Raw genomic sequence first — 18711 nt, forward strand, 5'->3', positions numbered from 1 at the left:
TGGAAAGTAGCCTGAGTGTTGGGACCCTGAGAAGGAGGTGTGGTACCTGGGCTATGACCTGAAGACCTATGGTCCTTGTTGAAACGAAGCAGGCTTGAGAATCCCATGTGCACGTCCTTGAGATCTATGGAAGAAAGGTGGGATTTAAGTGTGAGAAATAAATAAATCAAGTGCAAGGTGGAATAACTTTCCTTGAAATGAGCACCTGGGCTTTGTGGAGAGCCACTTGTGTCCAGGTACCAAGGTATATGGTGAGAGAAGGGTGAGCGATACTGGCTTCTAATAAAATCACTCTGCACCCTGCATTCTGTGCCCAGGACAATCAGGATTGCAGCCAAGGTAATTCCAAAGAGCCAGGCAGTTATTTTATTTAGACTGCAATTCTTTAGGAGCCCCAGTCAGATTTATTTTTGAGCAGGTTGTGTTGTTAAACTTCACAGAAGCCTGCTCTCCAATGTGTGCTAGAAAATGATGAGTTATGATGATCAATGCCCAACAAATTTTATGATTTGCAGACCTCCCTGGATTAAAACCTATTTATTCTCCATGAATTAAAGGGAGCCGGCATGCCAAGCATTTTTGGTGTGCTCTGTTATCTGATGAATTAATGGCTGCTATGATTCTGGGCATATGGGCAAGGCTGACTGTGCGTAGGCCACACTTTCAACCATTTGTTCACCTAACAAGCTGAAATTTATATCTTGTTAATTGGCTCACTATTTCCATTTCTATTTCTTACCATCATTTTCTCCCTGGTGTCACAAACGTTAAGGACACACAATACCTGTCTAAGGTATTTGGTCATAATTAGCAAAAGAGTTTGTCACTGCATGTGGCGAACAGGATCACAACCAGCTGATGAATCTTATCAAATGAGTTCATTTAATGGAATAATATAATTTACAATCAAAGCAATTTATAGTGTGCATCAATGAGAGAATTTCTGAGCTGAGGGTTAACTGATGATTTGATTTTTTTCTCTCTCTATATGTATATATACATATGAGTCTGCAAATTGTCTTTTAACTAGGGATGCTAGAGAATTCTGTCATAAATGGAAATAGTCAAAATTGTCACAATTTTCATGTCAAGAGTGAAATGCACACAAGCGCATATGAGCAGTATTTACTATTGTTGGTTTTTTTGATCAATAATATGTAAATAATCATGCAATTTTCTGCTTTGTTTTTGACATTACTGGAGGTTGTACACAGCCATCATAACCAGTAGCCATTGATAGTAGCTTTAGTCTCAATGATCTTCTTTAGCCTACGATCAAAGCCATCCAAGTTGCAGTGAGTTATACAGTTTAACAATGCACTAGGTGAAGAAATACCTCGTTTTGCCTATACAGTACTGAATATTCCAGTATTCAGCTCTCTCTATATATATAAAAAAATACAAATAAAAAAGTAGGGCAGTAGCTTTATTAGGATCAATCAAAAGGTAGCAAAATTGTGGGCAATTTTCAGGTTCTTCAGAAATCTTAATTCTGACGGAATTCTGAAGAACTAAAAAGCTTGCTCGTTCTTGTTAGTTGTAATAAAAGCATTAACCTACTGTATATTCTGGGTTGTTGTTTTTTGCAGGGGAGGGTTCTTTAGATAAATGCAGGTTCAAGGTGCTGCATACCTGCTGCATACCTGATTACAGAAACTGTGCTGCACCTTCTTAAGTCTGTATTTCATACACACACAAAATCAGGATATCAGCTTGGTAGACTCTTCCAAAGTGTTTACTGAATCTTAAAAGAAAAGGACATTTACCTGAATGTTAAGCCTTCCTTTCCTTTTCTATTGCAGTTATACAAGCAGAGTGGTTACCAATGGGATGAAGGCACAAATTAATAACCCAGAATTGAAAGTCAGAGGAATGGACCCACACGTCAGTAACTTAATTGCTAAACTGCAACAATTTAATCAGGTAAGTACTCAAGTTTCACATTCAACCTAAAAGGAAACATGGAATGGAAACACAAATTTGTAGTAATTATATATATGAAGTTTGTACATATTGACAAACCAGGATTCTGCAAAGAATTAAATATGTCCTGGTGTATGTCAGCTGACCAGGCAAGGCTGCATCCAGTCATGACAAATTCCCACAGTTGTTTATGGCCCATAATTCCAATAGTTTTGCATTTATCACTCTCGGCGCTGTGGGTTAAACCACAGAGCCTAGCGCTTGCCGATCAGAAGGTCGGCGGTTCGAATCCCCACAACAGGGTGAGCTCCCGTTGCTCGGTCCCTGCTCCTGCTAACCTAGCAGTTCGAAAGCATGTCAAAGTGCAAGTATATAAAAAGGTACCGCTACAGCGGGAAGGTAAACGGTGTTTCCATGTGCTGCTCTGGTTCGCCAGAAGCGGCTTAGTCATGCTGGCCACATGACCTGGAAGCTGTATGTCAGCTCCCTTGGCCAATAATGCGAGATGAGCACCGCAACCCCAGAGTCGGTCACGACTCGACCTAATGGTCAGGGGTCCCTTTACCTTTATCTTCTGAGTAGGTTTCTATAAAATTGCACTAGGTTTTGGAGGCTCATTGCCCTTAAAAAAAAAAACCTGAAATACCTTGCATGAACTACAGTGGGGCCACATTGGAACCTGTGGCTCTACAAGTAGCCAGTAAAGTTTTGCTGAAAGTGATTCTTAATTTTCCCAACCCAGAAGAAAAAGATGGTCTGCCAGTAGGTATGCCAAAAACATGATGAATGGGCGCCTGCGTAAGTGATTCACTTGAATTCTGTGGGTTATGCATGGCTGTCTACACGGAACTTCAGCTAGTCAGTGCTGAATATATTATGGCTACATAATACTCTTCCTTCAATCCACTGCTTTGCAAGTCGCATAGATGGTGTCAATCCAAATTAGCCAGAGCTACCTACCACATTTAACAGCAATCGATTTTCATTTAATGTAAGCATATTTTCTTGTCCAATTTGAGGAAACGTGGATAATGGCATCTGCAGAGTTTGTAATGACAGAGTAGCATCTCCTCCCTAATCATTCACCGTTAGAGAATAGGTATAACTTTTGACAACTGCTACTGGCTGTAATATTGATTGCACTGATTAGTGTGGAAAGGAATAGTGTATGTCATGCAAAACCATGCCTCAAATTAGCTTCTTTTTCTTCCAGTTGTGAGATGTAAGACAGGGTCATCTAGGAGTTCTCTGTGATGGCAAAGAACAACATGATTAATTTTGTATGGCCAGGGGAGTGTGGGCAAAGCACCAACAACCACATCATGCCACACAGTAAACCAAACCTTGATGTTTCCAAGGTTGCTGGTGGCATGACATAGGGACCTGCCGTACAAGTGGGAAAATGTCAGATATCCCATTGGGTCCAAGCCAGTGAGTGACCCTTCTGTAACTCTTTGAATTTTGGCTCTTCAGCACTAGTATACTAAGAACTGCACCTTCTCTTCGCAAAACAAAAATTCCACAAATGACATGACCTCCTGTGCAATATATCAGAGATTCTCTCTGTGACTTTCTGTTGACCTTTAAGAGAAAATGATCCTTAAGTGGAGTCCTGCCCCCCCCCAACAGATGGAGATTTGTAGTGGTTAATTGACTGCATGGATTAAACAGAATGCTTATTATTGCCTTAAGATGATTTGTTGTTAAGTAGTATAAATTACTTTGATCATAATTTTAGTGAGATTTCTTCAGAGATCAAAGCATCAAAGAAGTTGTTCAATTTTTCTTTAACGCTTTCAGCATAACATCAAACATGTGTCGCCGTTTTCTTAGGGTGTTTATCTCAGGGTTGGATTAATTTATGAATAAAAGCTGACACTCAGAAGATGATTGTGGCTGCAACCCTTATACACATTTACCTGGGAAGGAAGCCCCATTAAACACTTGACATACACTGGCATTTCCCCCCAGTTTTTGAAGTTAGTTCAATAGTTTTTGAATAACAATCCTGCATATATATTCCCCTTTCTTGTGGTTAAAGGTTGAATGTGGAACTGGTGTAGCATAGCATGCTAAGAGATTCAGCTACAAACCCTGAAGTCTGTGGTTCAAATCTTACTTCTGCCATGAACTCACTAGCTGGATTAAAACGAGCTGCTTTCTCTGTCTCTCTGCCTCTGTCCCCCCCCCCCCCAAATCTGCAAAATGAGAGATAATACTGACTTAATTTTTAAAAGGAACAGGGACTCCTGACTGTTAAGTCCAGTCACAAATGACTCTGTGGTTGCGGTGCTCATCTCGCTCTATAGGCCGAGGGAGCCGGCGTTTGTCCGCAGACAGCTTCCAGGTCATGTGGCCAGCATGACTAAGTTGCTTCTGGCAAACCAGAGCAGTGCACGGAAATAATGTGTAAACTTAACTTTACAGGGCTATAATTAGAAAATCCATGTGAAACACTTGGAACACGTGAAAGTACTAAACTTTTTTTGTTATCAGCATTAGTATTATGAAAGCAAAGTTGCAGTGCTATTTATCGGCTGATAGAATTACTATGAATTCAAGCAGGGGCCTCCTTAGCTGCTATTTGGACCCTGGAGCGCTCCTAGGCTCTGAACCATAGCTGTCAACTTTCGGATTTGAAAATAAGGGATCAGCAGCAGGCTCACCTGTCCCAGGGACAGTCTACTCTACAGTATATCTAATCCAGGATAGCAGCGGGAAGCGGCGCTGGACTAAGGGAATTTCCAGCAAAAAAAGGAAAGGCTGACAGCTATGCTTTGAACCTTTCTTCAAAGAAACCCTATTCAAAATAGGTTGGCTGCTCTCCTAAAGTTGAAGCACTTTTGCCTTGTCTGGATTAAGCTTCATTTTATTGGCCTTAATCCAGTCCACTGTTACCTCTAGGCACTGAATTCAGGAATCACCCATACCACCTGCTCTCTTTCTCTAGAACAGCCCATGAAATTGAACCTGTTTTTTATTTACAGTAAGATGGTGTAGTTAGGGACCCTATATTTAAGGATTTAATTTGACCAGAGGTTTTCATACCTAAATCACCTCATCACCTTCAACAGTTACTTCTCCAAGAACTGTGGAGGAGCCCTTGAGGAACATTTACTTCTGCAATTACAGACCACTAAAACAAGGCTATATGAAAGCAGTGCAAGGGAAATAAGTCATGTTCATGCCAGTCCCTCCCAGAAGTGTGCTTTGCCATGCACAAAGCAGTTGCCATTGTTTCATGGCTTGAAGAAGTCTGCTTTTGTTAACCCCCACAAGTGACACAGCCATTTCCCCAACCACGGCAAGGAATAATGTCTGATTGATCACTGTGTCCAGCTAAACCAGTATGTGGCATTTCCAATTACATCAGCAGTTTAGCAGAGTAAGTTCCTCTCTTACCAATTAGGCAGAAAAGATTCCTCCTCTTACTTTATTCCTGGGTGCATTTTAATTAGATCTGTAGGCAGTCTCTCTCCTAACATGCCCTGCAGGCTTCAGTGCCATCAGTCCTGAGATCACTTTGGTTCTTGTTATGATCATGTGCTGCTTCAAACTGAAGTGACTCATTTAAAAAATCTTCAGAGACCAAGCTTATATTTGGGTTTCCCTGCATCTCGTTTTATTTTATTTTGGTTCCTTAAGAATGATGTATAAAATATACTGGAGAAATCACACCAAGCTGTGTGTGTGTATTCTGAGCCAGTTTATTTTAATTTAGAATAAATAACACTGCCACTCTCACTTTCATTCGTGCCTTCTAAGATAGTCATGTGTTCCTAGACCACCACTGCACTCCCTAGCTACGCAGCCTGGGGTTCATTTTATTAAGGTTTAGAACAGGGGAGAACTTCCACGTGGAGGAAGGATGCTTGAGGAATTTGAACATGGCAAATTCCAATGTGAAGTGACCTGATCCCTCCCTCCCAATATGTGGGCCAAAATGTCCATATCATTCGATTTTTCATTTCTCTGAATATTGCAGTGGAGTTCTCAGATCAAAAAATAAGCCAGGCAAAAATGCATAGTTTCACAATATATTCACTGTACATTTTTTGGAAGAAAATGAATTTATAGATCACTACCTGGCCCTGCCACGCATCGCTGTGGCTCATCTGTGTGATTTCCCCGACCCTGTGCCGATCCATGACGTATCCCGTCCCATCCTCCCCCCCACCCCCTGGCTTATCCCTGTGATTCCCCCACCCTGTCCCGACCCATGATATATCACTTCCCCCCACCCCCCAGATCATCCTTGTGACTGGTCCCACCGTGTCCTGACCTATCCCCTCCTCCCCCCAACCCCCACCCAAGCGAGTCAGTACCTCCATTCGGCCTAGTATGTAAACGGGAGCCGAGGTGCTGTTGAGAGGGAAAGTTTTATAGGTGCAGTACCAGTGTAGCTGCCACTAGAGGGTGCTAGTTTGCAACCTGGTTCTTTTCCCAGCATGTATTTTTGTCTGAGTGGTGTGTTTTGAAACACGGGGTTTGGGGGGTTTTACCTGGCGGAGGTGTGACATCTGTCTTAGCAAACTTTCCTATAGCCTTCGGACATTCGCATGTGTTGTGTCAAAATTTGACCTCAATCGGTCAAACCGTTTTGGTGAAAAGTGGAAACACACCCACACGCCCAGTTTATATATATATATATATAGATATATATAGATATTTGTGAGAAAATGCATTAAAATGCTCATTTGAATATGGATTTTCATGCAGATTATTTTAAAGGCAGATTAGTGTGGAAGTGGGATAGAGTGACATGTGTTACAAATGAACGTGTGAAATTGACACAGCAGAAATAGACTGATCCATTCATCCCTAGTGTGAAGATAAGTGTGACAGTCCAGATGTTGTTGGAGGCCCCCTCCCATCAGCCTAAGATAGCAAGACCAGCAGTCAGGGATGATAAGAGCTGGAGTCTAAGAACACACCAAAGGTCACAGGTCCTCCCTCCCTGGCATAGGAACTTGTCCTGTTGGACTTCATTTCAAAATACTGCTCCTTAAAGACAGTGAGAAAATCTATCAAAAACAAAACGAGTTGTATACACATCATCAGTTGTGTAGCAAGAAGCTAAAACTAAAGCTTTATTCTGTATAACTAAGATGTGTTTATCTGGATAATCTGACTGTTGTGAGGATTTGCTGGGCACTGTCCCAAGTGCTCACTGGAAGGACAGATCGTGAAGCTGAGGCTCCAATACTTTGGCCACCTCATGAGAAGAGAAGACTCCCTGGAAAAGACCCTGATGTTGAGAAAGATGGAAGGCACTAGGAGAAGGGGACGACAGAGGACGAGATGGTTGGACAGTGTTCTCGAAGCTATGAACATGAGTTTGACCAAACTGCGGGAGGCAGTGGAAGACAGGAGTGCCTGGCGTGCTCTGGTCCATGGGTTCATGAAGAGTCGGGCATGACTAAACGACTAAACAACAGTCTTGAGTAGAACAGCTTTTGCTGTGTGACTTTCCTTTCAAGGCGGCCCCAGTTCACCTATCTAGGAGCCAAGACTGCTGCTACTCAGTCAGTACAGGAAGAAGCAAGGCAGGGAGCAGCTGCTACCACCAGCCAAGGCCCAATGAAGGGTTCAGAAGCAGAGAATACCTCGTGGCACTGCTATAGGACCTTCTCCTCCTATATGTTGAGAGGCAGAGGGACTCCTGAGAAGTACCTACCTGGTTATCCCAACTGTATTGGACTAGGATTTGGGAGGACCTGGCCATCTGGAGTAGCCTCAGGGTATCATAAGACCTGGACCTTTCACTCCTCAAGCTCTGAAGCCTCAATAAATCATGAGCAGCTACACTTTGCTTTCCTGGTCCGTCCATCCCCCCAGAGATCACAGACCTTGAAGCCTTTAACCTGCCCCTTCTACAATATGGTCCCACACCTATAATTTATCATATTGTCCTTTTACTATAAGCCTCCACTGTTTCTTAGAGAATTGAAGCTATGTAGTTTAAAGCCATCTCGTCTTCAATCTCTATGTTAATTGCTATGAAATGGGAAATAATTTGTGTGTCTCCCTTCTATGAAGGTTCCCCATGAACATTTTAGCACTAATTGTAACCAGGGGGATTATTGCCAGTACAGGAATGAAGTCATTTGATTTGTGTGCAAGTATATGACGTGTATTTAGAAGCGTTATTACAAAATGAATCACAGCTCTCTGAATCTACACATATATATTGTGCATCATAAAAACAATAAAGAAATCAGGGCTGTTATTTTTATTCCTGGGATTCTTATTCCCGTGAATGAAGATAAGGAGCAGCCATCCATCAGTTGGCTCACAGGGACCGTCTAAAATGTACATGAATTGGAGCAAGGCTGATCAACCCTACTGGTAGATCCCCATGGAGGAGAGAATCTAGGACAGAGACTCCTGAATGCCCCAAGACCTGTTGGGTACACAGGAACAAGACAGAAGGGAGGGCAGAGCAGTGTTTGCACTTGCTTTTTCCTTTTCAAACAAAACTGGTGTTCCTCCCATTGTTTCTGCCCCATTGGAGTGTGTCTCTCCCCAGGGACATGTTGGGTAAATGGAAGAACTATGATAGGCTTGGTCCAACCATCAGGTGGGGTAAAGCTGCCGCTCTCAGTTCATTTATTATTTCTTGGCTTGCTCCCTGCCAAACTGCACAAAGGGCAACCTAACCACTTGGGAAATTCTGGATACAGGTGTACATCTTATAATATTTTGCAATACCAGACAGATTTGTCGTCAACTGGGAAACGAATCTATAGACCCACGTGCATGTCTCTTTTCCATGGAAGCATCATCTAAAAGCTCTTTAGACTCTAAATTTAACAGCTGGTCTAAAATGTATTTAATGTCTACACCTTCTAGAGCAGTCAGTGGAATTTTATGTACCTGAGAATTACAGATGTTCCGTTTGGTTTGTAGGAAAAATATAGCAACTTCAGATATAATTAAACTAAGGATTACTGATGTGGTTCAGCGTTAAAAGCAGCAGGAGGATTTCTGCCAAAGACATAGATCATGTAAAATAATTAAACATGAATGTAACATTCTGAAACAAAAGTTCTGAATCACTATGTAAATTGTACGCCTCTTATTTTTTCATGCTGCCACATATATAACCCTAAAAGGCCTGCTTATGATTCATGCGCTGTGTCTCTGGATATGCAGGTGCCATTTCTCTTCCAAGCACTTTCAAGAATTATTTACCCAGATGGGCCGTTATATATGTTTTGTTTTGTTTTCATTAGGGAAAATTAATCTTAATAAAAAAGAATCATATATTGAGTCATAATAACAACATGAGCCAAATTGGAAAAAGAGTGCTATTGTTTACCATTAGAACTCACTCTCTCTCTCTCCACACACACATTTTAGATGCGTCCAATTGATGTGTGATCGCCGATACACAGATCCTTTTGGAGTGCATAATGGGGGTGGGGCAAAATAAGTGGGGCGGGTTGCTTATACACGCTCTGCCAATGCATGCTGGGGCCAAGAACGAAACCCCTACATAAGGTACAGAAATAAAGCTGAAGGTCATGAAGGTCATTCCATATTGCCCAGGGATGGGGAACCTGTGGCCATTCCAATGTTTTTGGACTGGGCGAGAATGGTGGGAGCTGAAGTTCAAAACATCCACAGGGCACCAGGTTGCAAAAAGCTGATATAGTCCAAGAAAACAGGTTGACAACAAAGCACAGAACTACTGTCTAGGCAAAAGCCTGACATAGCAGGGATGTAATAGGTCCTTACCAAACTAGGGTCCTTACCATCCAATCAGGCAGTGGGCACGACTTATCAAACAGAGCTACATACAAGCCTCTGTAGTTGCTCACTTTCATGCCCAGTGGTTCAGCTTTAGGAAATATGGCCCTCTTTTATTAGCCATGGGACGCGGGTGGCGCTGTGGGTTAAACCACGGAGCCTAGGGCTTGCCGATCGGAAGGTTGGCGGTTCGAATCCCCGCGACGGGGTGAGCTCCCGTTGTTCAGTCCCTGCTCCTGCCAACCTAGCAGTTCAAAAGCACGTCAAAATGCAAGTAGATAAATAGGAACCGCTACAGCGGGAAGGTAAATGGTGTTTCTGTGTGCTGCTCTGGTTTTCCAGAAGCAGCTTTGTCATGCTGGCCACATGACCTGGAACTGTACGCCAGCTCCCTTGGCCAATAACACGAGATGAGCGCCACAACCCCATGGTCGGTCACGACTGGACCTAATGGTCCAGTTACCTTTACCTTATTAGCCAGGCGATTTTTGTGGACCATGTCAGGATGGCCAAATGTTTAGCCATATTCAGCCCTATCGCTTTTGTGACTGTTTCAAATAAAATTGGTCATCATGCTTTGTCCATTCAGCTATTCTTGAAGAATTATGCTAACTGTGATTGCATTGTACAAAGATACTGGAAGCTGTGAAGCAGTGAGATGCCATTTATATGCATGTAATAAATCATGTATTCTTTTTAGGGGGAATGACTATGATGTAAGTGCAAAGAAAGGTCAAACAAGCTCCCTGGCTTTTATAGCACAGTCTCCAAAGGAGGGGGAAAAAGGTCAGAAGAGCAGGCATCAGAGGGATAATTGATCAGATTCCTTCCATCAAAGCTCCTTGCCCCATCTTTAGATTATGTTTGAAAAACCTGACTGTGAAAAGAGAGAGAGAGTCAGTCAAGGATGAGCTTTGCATACTTCCTTAAGAAAGGACGGCACATCTTTACAGAAAACAGAGGGTGGGTATCTTGGTTACTCTAACCCTTTGAATGCATCCTAAGTAGGTCAGGCAGAAGCAGCATTTCAGATCTGAAATATTGACCTGTTTTAGTTTTGGAGTTCCTCTAAACATTTACACTACCAAATGTGCCTTCATGACTGTTTTCACCCAGCTTCCCTTCTCTGCAAACAGCGTCTTCTATTTGGGAGCTTCCTCTCCTTCCTAGAATGATCTTAGGCAGTATAAAATGGTAGCCAATCAGATCTGGCTGCGTGAAAATGCCAGTCAGGGGGAAGAACAGCCAACTGAGAGCGAGAACAGAGCATTGCCCTCACTCCAAATGAGCACACACACTTTTGCCCCTTTCCACATTCCTGAAGAAACGAGGGCCATTTTTTAGATGTTGCTGAAAGTGCTCGTGGAAAATGCCCCCCCCCCATTTCAGCTCATTGCTAATCCGGAATCGAGACAAAAGTATTTTAAAAGCATATATTTATCTGCATACTAACTGCAACAGCATATTCAAGGCAGGTCTACAATCAGCTTGTTTTTCAAGCAAAAGTGCTTTGATATCTGTAATCTAGTACAAAGGACCACATAATGGTTAATAACAAGGAAGCTGTGTGTATGGCAAGTGAGCTGTCCAGAGATCCAGCTAATCCTACTTGCATGTGGTCTGAAACATGGAGGTGGAGAAGCTGCTATGTCAATTGCAGCAGCGAAAGCAACTCTTGAGGTCACATCCATGTGTGGCAGTGACCTCAAGAGAGGTCTACACTGTCCACAACTGAAAGTACTCCTGGAAAATGCAGGTGTCTTTTACCCTGGGAATCCTGAAGTCACATACATCAGCCACATCTGCCAGGTGACAGAACACTGCAGGAACTCACCCAGGCCCCCAAATTAACTTGCAGGTGTCCCCACTTTCCTGGTAGTATCAATACCCGCTGTGGGTATGGTTGGTGAACAGTTTGCTCTTGCTTGAAATCGCCCCCCCCCCCGTTTGTAGTAGGTGATACCCAAAACTGCAACTTAAAGTAGATATGCTTGCTTTTATAAGTGTTGTTTACTTTCTGCTGCAACCCTCCCCAATTTTAGCCAAGGTTTCATTACATAGAAATGGCTCTGGCTGACGTCCCCGATGAAAGATTTAAAATGTGCATTATTTAAATAAGTTGTGAACTGGTCCAGCGTTTTACATCCATCACAGTCAGGCAAATGCAGGGGCCCAGGAGGGCAGATGCCAACCGCAACGACATCATCGCTCACTTTTTCTTCTCACTCAATGGTGGGTATGCTGTGAAATGCTGGCCAGGCTGCAGTCACTCACCATCTCCATTTCCTTAGAATAATTCCAGACCCCGCAGCCTTGGTCATCAGTTCACCTTGCAGCACATATGCCATCATGTAAAAAAAGAAAGAGAAGACCAAAAAAGGGACTCCATACCACTCTTACCTGGCAGGGATGGGCCAAGTTGTCTGGGGCTATAAACACTAATGTTGAGCACCTTGAATTAGACCTGGGAACAAACTGGATTTTTAATAGCAACAGAGGCTGGGCATTTAATGTTGCCTGTGCTGTGCTGTGGAACACTCTTGTAGCAGAGATTCTGCAAGGATCATCACTCATGACTTTCAGGTGGCACTTGAATACTTTTTTATGCCAGCGTGCCTATGCAGCTCTTTAAAATTTTCCTTGAGCATCCAACCATTTAAATGATCTGTAATATATAGTATTGCCATGCTCCTGATGTTTTATGGGAGGGCAGTGTATAATACTTTTATAAATAAACACCATCTTCTATAGAATCATAGAGTTGGAAGAGACCATCCAGTCCAACCCCCTGCCAAGCAGGAAACACCATCAAAGCATTCCTGACAGATGGCAGTCAAGCCTCCGCTTAAAGACCTCCAAGACACTCCTTGGCAGCAAATTCCACTATCGGACAGCTCTTACTGTCAGGAAGTTCTTCCTAATGTTTAGGTGGAATCTTCTTTCTTGTAGCTTGATTCCATAGCTCCGTGTCCCTCTTCTATATGACATCCTTTTATATATTTGAACATGGCTATCATATCACCCCTTAACCTTCTCTTCTCCAGGCTAAACATACCCAGCTCCCTATGCCGTTCCTCATAAGGCATAGTTTTCAGGCCTTTGACCATTTACAGATAAGTATGGACCATGCTTAGCAGGAATAGGCGAGGCATGCCATGCGGGTCACATAACAGTTTATTTAACCTGCCTCCAGTCCTGTCCTCCTCCTGTCCTGCTGGATGATAAAGACTGTGGGGGACACAAAATAGACTCTGTTGTGCACATTTGGTGAAGGCGGGGGCTGATGGATCCTGTATATCCAGAAGTATCATTGGCCTTTTGTTTTATAACAATTTAATATTACCAAGACATTTCCACGAATCTGAGGCATTCTGCTATAAGAGTGTATTCAATGTCATTTTGGTATTCTGTTACCCTAATTTGTTTGGTCTTTTATATGTGAAATATATCCTCAGTGGAATTTGTCAAAAAGGCATGTTTATGGGAGTGATCTGGCAGACAAGCAAGGTAATAATTGGATAATATAGAAAAGCATGATTTGTGCTTCATGGCAGTAACGCTGTATTTGATGTGACATTTGAGAAAGATAACCTAATCAAAGTGAATGATAAATAGTAAGTGGCAGAATTTGGCCTTGATGGTGGAATTGTTCATGGATGAAGTTCTAAACATGTAGTTTGCTCCGCTGTGGGGCTTGAGTCTCCTTTTAAAGATATGGTAGTTACAGGGCCGGCTCTAGGCCCGCTCCGGATGGTGCTGGGCGACAGGGGCGCCGCTGCGCCCGCTGAGAGGCGTGGCTGAGGCTGCCCTAGGCGTGCCTCCGCTGTTCAGCGGCTTCAGGCCGCTCTCCGGAGGCGCACGGGCCTGGGTCTGCCTCCGCCGCGTGCAGGGGCATCGCAACAGGGGGCGGGCTTGATGCTGGGCTTGATGCCTAATGGTGTCCGTTCAAACCCTGCTTCTGCTGCTAGCAAACCCTGCCTCTCAGCCCTGCTTTCCCAAGCAAAAGACATGGAAGGGTTGAGGACTTAGGAGCAGCAAAGTAAAAGTAGCAAGGTCAAATGTTAAGCAAGAAGGTCAGGGCTGGCAGGATGCTTGGAGAGTGCTTAAATAAGAGTCATCACTAAAGCCAAGTTGGAAGTATCCCGTGCACAGCCCCTTCACAAAACGTGAAGATGAGGGTCATTTTCTGTTGTTTTTTGGGGGGACAGGAGGAAATTATTAAATTTTAGTGAGGGGAATAATAAATTGGAATAATAAAAGATTATCCCCTTCATTTTCTCCGTGGAACAGAATGAAATGGCACGTCCAAAGGTGGCTTATGTATGAAATATCCAGTATGGGTGATTCCTGCATACTTGGGTGGGGGGTATTGATTTTGTGACTGAAGTGTGCAAATGTGTGATTTTACATTTGGAGATCACATGGGGGTCAGGCATACACTCACTCTGTTCTAGAGAATGGTGCCAGTATATAGTCTGAAATGGCTCAGAAGAGGGGAAGGGGATCTTAGTTGTTTTGTGTGGTTGCAGGATGGGGGGGGTTGCCAAATCTTTGACTTGGTGGTCTGAATTTCTGAGTATAGGGCAGACTGCAGTTTTGAAAGTTTCTGCTGAGTTGTACCTCAAAGAAGGCTTTGAAAACTTGAGACCTGCATCTCTGTCCATGGTGCTGAGGACTGAATTTTAACAAAAGAGAACACTTTTAAAAGTCTTCCTTCTTCTACTGAACCAGCAATTTTTGAAGCAATTGAATGTCCCACAAACATCTAAGAATGCTAATATTAATGGATTTTGTTCAATGAAATATTAATTCCAATTTCATTTTTAAAACTTGCATAGCATAATAAAATAGTTGTAACTGGGGTTTTATTGTAAAACCCTTCTCATGACTTGTTTTGAAATGTGAAATAGTTTACTTCTCAGCCCGGGACTGTAGATTTTAGTGGTACCAAGGCTGATCTTCCCCCTATGGTGCATTAAATATTAGCCTGAAAACTGTGGGTGTGAATGAAGGCATCAGCATCAGGCAATTCATCAGCCAGCCATAAAACTGATTAATATATGGTGTTGTAAATTTCACATCACGAACTAAAGGGCTCACACTGTATTCTCCTTTAATATCTGCTATCGTAACAGAGCTGTAAATACCAAACCAAAGTAAATACCAAAATTTAATAGCTCAGGGTTTCTTACCCTGTGAATTGGTCCAGAGAATTGAGTGCAGATAAGTGATGCAGTTATACTTCTGAAGTTACTCAGCTTTGGCCCAGTAGGCTGTCTGGCTGAGACTAGTCCACCTGGGAACAATGTCTCTCAGAGATCTTGGAAGGGAGAGAGAGGTGTACGTTAAATAATCCAAAGCATATCAGAATCAACTTGGCATGTCTGTATCCTTCCCCCCCCCACCCACCCCCCCACCCCTAGTATGTTGGCACAGTAGTATGCTTTCAGGACAAGGATGCCATGAAACCAAACTTGGGTTCATTTTTTATTTTCTTACTAGGCATAACCAGACTACTTTGTGTTCAACACAGTCGAGGCCAATTCTTTTTAACGGTGGGCTATTTATTTTGACTCTGCCAGAATTTGTATTAGATGTATTGTGCGAAACATTAAGATTTATGGTAGCTTCATCTTTATATGAAACACTCCAAGAATCAATTTCTGGGAAAGGAGACACGGTGCACTAATGGAATGTGCCCATCTGCCTGCCAGCCCTGAAGTTGTGAACCATCCACTGTTTACTGACTAGTTTCTAGGAGATGATGCCATAAGCCTTGCTGTGCTACAAATTGCAGATATTCAGGGTTTCTGGTGAGTATAAATTAAGAGCTCAGGAGTGTCATTTATATCAGATGTCACATTCAACATTAATTTAATCTTGCACTATTCACTTTATTACCGAACACATCATTAAATTATAAACTGTAAAATTGTATAATTGAGGGTTGAATCACAGAGTTGACATCTGTCTATTGCATATTGTCTATTTGGATGTGATCATTCAGAATTAATCATTCCTCATATATGAAAGGCATTTTAGCCCTCTATCAACCTCATAAGACAGTTGTTCTTCCAGGAACAATTTAAAAACATTATCACAGCTAACAACAGTGCATAGTCTAAATTTATATTACAGTACTAGAAAGCCCCAGAATTAAAGAAGGCCATAAGCAGAAAAATTAAAAATGTTAAGCTTTTATGCCACAACCTGTTATACTCCCCGATAGGTTACATCAGATTGATTTTTATTACCCAAATTAAATTTGCAAAAGCTGTTTTCAGAGTAGGGCTCAACTTCATTTGTATTTGACCTCCTAATTTTTAGTCTCTCTCTTTGATATCTTCATATCTGTCATTAGGTTGCCATGTAGAAATTGTTGGGGTGGGGGGCTGAAGGAATTGCAGAATCCAGCCACCCTGATTCAGTACAGCATGAATATTCTATTCCTTTGCTTTATTCCTGTGGGTGATGTGCAAGAATCTGTTAGGCATTCCCAGATGGTAAATGTTCTGCATATATACTGCATATATTCTCATTAGCACCTGCCAAACATTGCTAGGATGATATGATATTCTTTCTCCACTTATGTCTCCAGGGAAAAGACACCTACACTCTAGTTTGCTACTTGCAAAGAATCAGGGGGTAAGTGGGTTTTAGCAATGGAGATGGAGAACCCACATCCTTCAGAAAGTTGTTGGCCATTGCTGTAGTGCGGTCTTCCACATCTTCTGGTGTTTTGGACTATAAATGACTGACCGAACCCAAAGGGTGCTCATCAATGGCTCCTCCTCATCCTGGAGAGTAGTGACTAATGGGGTGCAACAGGGTTCTGTCTTGGGCCCAATCTTATTCAACATCTTTATCAATGACTTGGATGAAGGGCTTGAGGGCATCCTGAGCAAGTTTGCAGATGACACCAAATTGGGAGGGGTGGCTAATACCCCAGAGGACAAGATCACACTTCAAAATGACCTTAACAGATTAGACAACTGGGCCAAAGCAAACAAGATGAATTTTAACAAGGAGAAATGTAAAGAACTACACTTGGGCAAAAAAAATTGAAAGGCACAAATACAGGATGGGTGACACCTGGCTTGAGAGCAGTACATGTGAAAAGGATCTAGGAGTCTTGGTAGACCACAAACTTGACATGAGTCAACAGTGTGATGCAGCAGCTAAAAAAGCCAATGCAATTCTGGGCTGCATCAATAGGAGTATAGCATCTAGATCAAGGGAAGTAATAGTACCACTGTATTCTACTCTGGTCAGACCTCAACTGGAGTACTGTGTCCAGTTCTGGGCACCACAGTTCAAGAAGGATACTGACAAGCTGGAACGTGTCCAGAAGAGGGCAGCCAAAATGGTCAAAGGCCTGGAAACGATGCCTCATGAGGAACGGCTTAGGGAGCTGGGTATGTTTAGCCTGGAGAAGAGAAGGTTAAGGGGTGATATGATAGCCATGTTCAAATATATAAAATGATGCCATATAGAGGAGGGAGAAAGGTTGTTTTCTGCTGCTCCAGAGAAGCAGACACGGAGCAATGGATTCAAACTACAAGAAAGAAGATTCCACCTAAACATTAGGAAGAACTTTCTGACAGTAAGAGCTGTTTGGCAGTGGAATTTGCTACCAAGGAGTGTGGTGGAGTCTCTCTTTGGAGGTCTTTAAGTGGAGGCTTGACAGGCATATGTCAGGAATGCTTTGATGGTGTTTCCTGCTTGGCAGGGGGTTGGACTGGATGGCCCTTGTGGTCTCTTCGAACTCTATGATTCTATGAAATACAATCGTCTCGTCACTAACCAATGCCAGCTGAGGCTGTTATAGTACAAAATATCCAGACGGGACCATGTTGGAGAGAGCTGCTGTAGATGAAGGGGATAGTCTTGCTAATGTGCACCATTTTTAAGGTGTAAATGAAGAAGAAGCTCTCAGCTTGTTTATAGTTGGAATTCTTTAAATGTTTGGGGGGAATATGGAGGAATTGTGATGCCTGTACACTGATAAAGCTTTGATTCTATTCTATGCTGTTCTTGTCCTGCTATAGTATTTATTAGGTGCCTCTTCCCATGAGTAGGGCTACTATAACAGACCAGTGCCAATCAGGGTAGAAGGCGTACTTGTCCACTTAGTCATCCTACAAACTGTAAACTACTTTAGAAGGGTGCGTGCTTTTATTTCCTCACCCCGTGACTTAAAAAAAAGAGAAGAAGTTGCCACAGGAAACATTTTGGGGGATATCTGACTTTGTGCTGATTGAAAATTGGGGAGCAGGGGTAGCCCATCCAGTCTGTCTCCAGCCTAATCAATCTCATGGTGGTGTTGTGCCCTATATTTTGATTCTTGTTCTATCTCCACCTGTGACTCCCCCATTACCCTCATCTGACCAATGATCTCCTGCTTCCTTAAATGACTCTAACCGTTCTGCTGCCTCCTAATTGGGGAACTGCCTCCATGAATATGTATGTATTGCCACCTCTCCCCTTCCTTCAAGTCCCTCCTCAAAACCCACCCTTTATCCATGGCCCATATGGTTTATCCCCTTTATTCTCACTTCTTCCCTTCCTCCTGGGGGCAAGGGCTGGTTCATCCTGCCTTTGTGACTCACGTACACCGATGGTGGCTAATCCAGTTCAGCTGGTTGGGAGATTCAGGACTGCCAAAATGAAGCACTGCTTTCACACAACTCAAAACGATAGAATTTGCTGCCACAAGATTAGTGATGGCCACCAACTTGGTTGGTTTCGACTTGAGATTAGACCCATTCATGGCGGGCCAGGCTTACCATGGCTGCTAGTTGTGATTACCTCTGTGCTATATTACCTCTGTGCTACAAGGAGCAGTATGCCTTGAATACCAGTCACAGGGGTTCATGAGCAGGCAGATGCTATTGCACTCATGTCCTGCTTGCAAGTTTCCCAAAAGCAACTGGTTAGCCACTGTGAAAACAGGATGGGCCTTTTGCTTGGATCCAGCAGCACTCTTATGTTCTTATGGTGCTGTATAACAATATAATGAGAACAAAATAAATCCAT

The 18711-nt window shown here is 42.9% G+C and overlaps 1 protein-coding gene across 2 annotated transcripts in view; it reads left to right on the top strand.

Moving 5' to 3' along the window:
• LOC118093423 (glypican-5) overlaps nt 1-18711 on the top strand; it is a 399866-nt gene that overhangs the window by 226059 nt on the left and 155096 nt on the right. For both annotated transcript variants that reach the window (XM_035132482.2, XM_035132483.2), the window contains one exon: nt 1803-1923. In XM_035132482.2, the coding sequence (XP_034988373.2) occupies nt 1803-1923 (121 nt within the window). The remainder of the gene's footprint in view (nt 1-1802; nt 1924-18711) is intronic.

The sequence above is a fragment of the Zootoca vivipara genome, chromosome 5, assembly GCF_963506605.1.
Source record: "Zootoca vivipara chromosome 5, rZooViv1.1, whole genome shotgun sequence".
Taxonomy (NCBI): domain Eukaryota; kingdom Metazoa; phylum Chordata; class Lepidosauria; order Squamata; family Lacertidae; genus Zootoca; species Zootoca vivipara.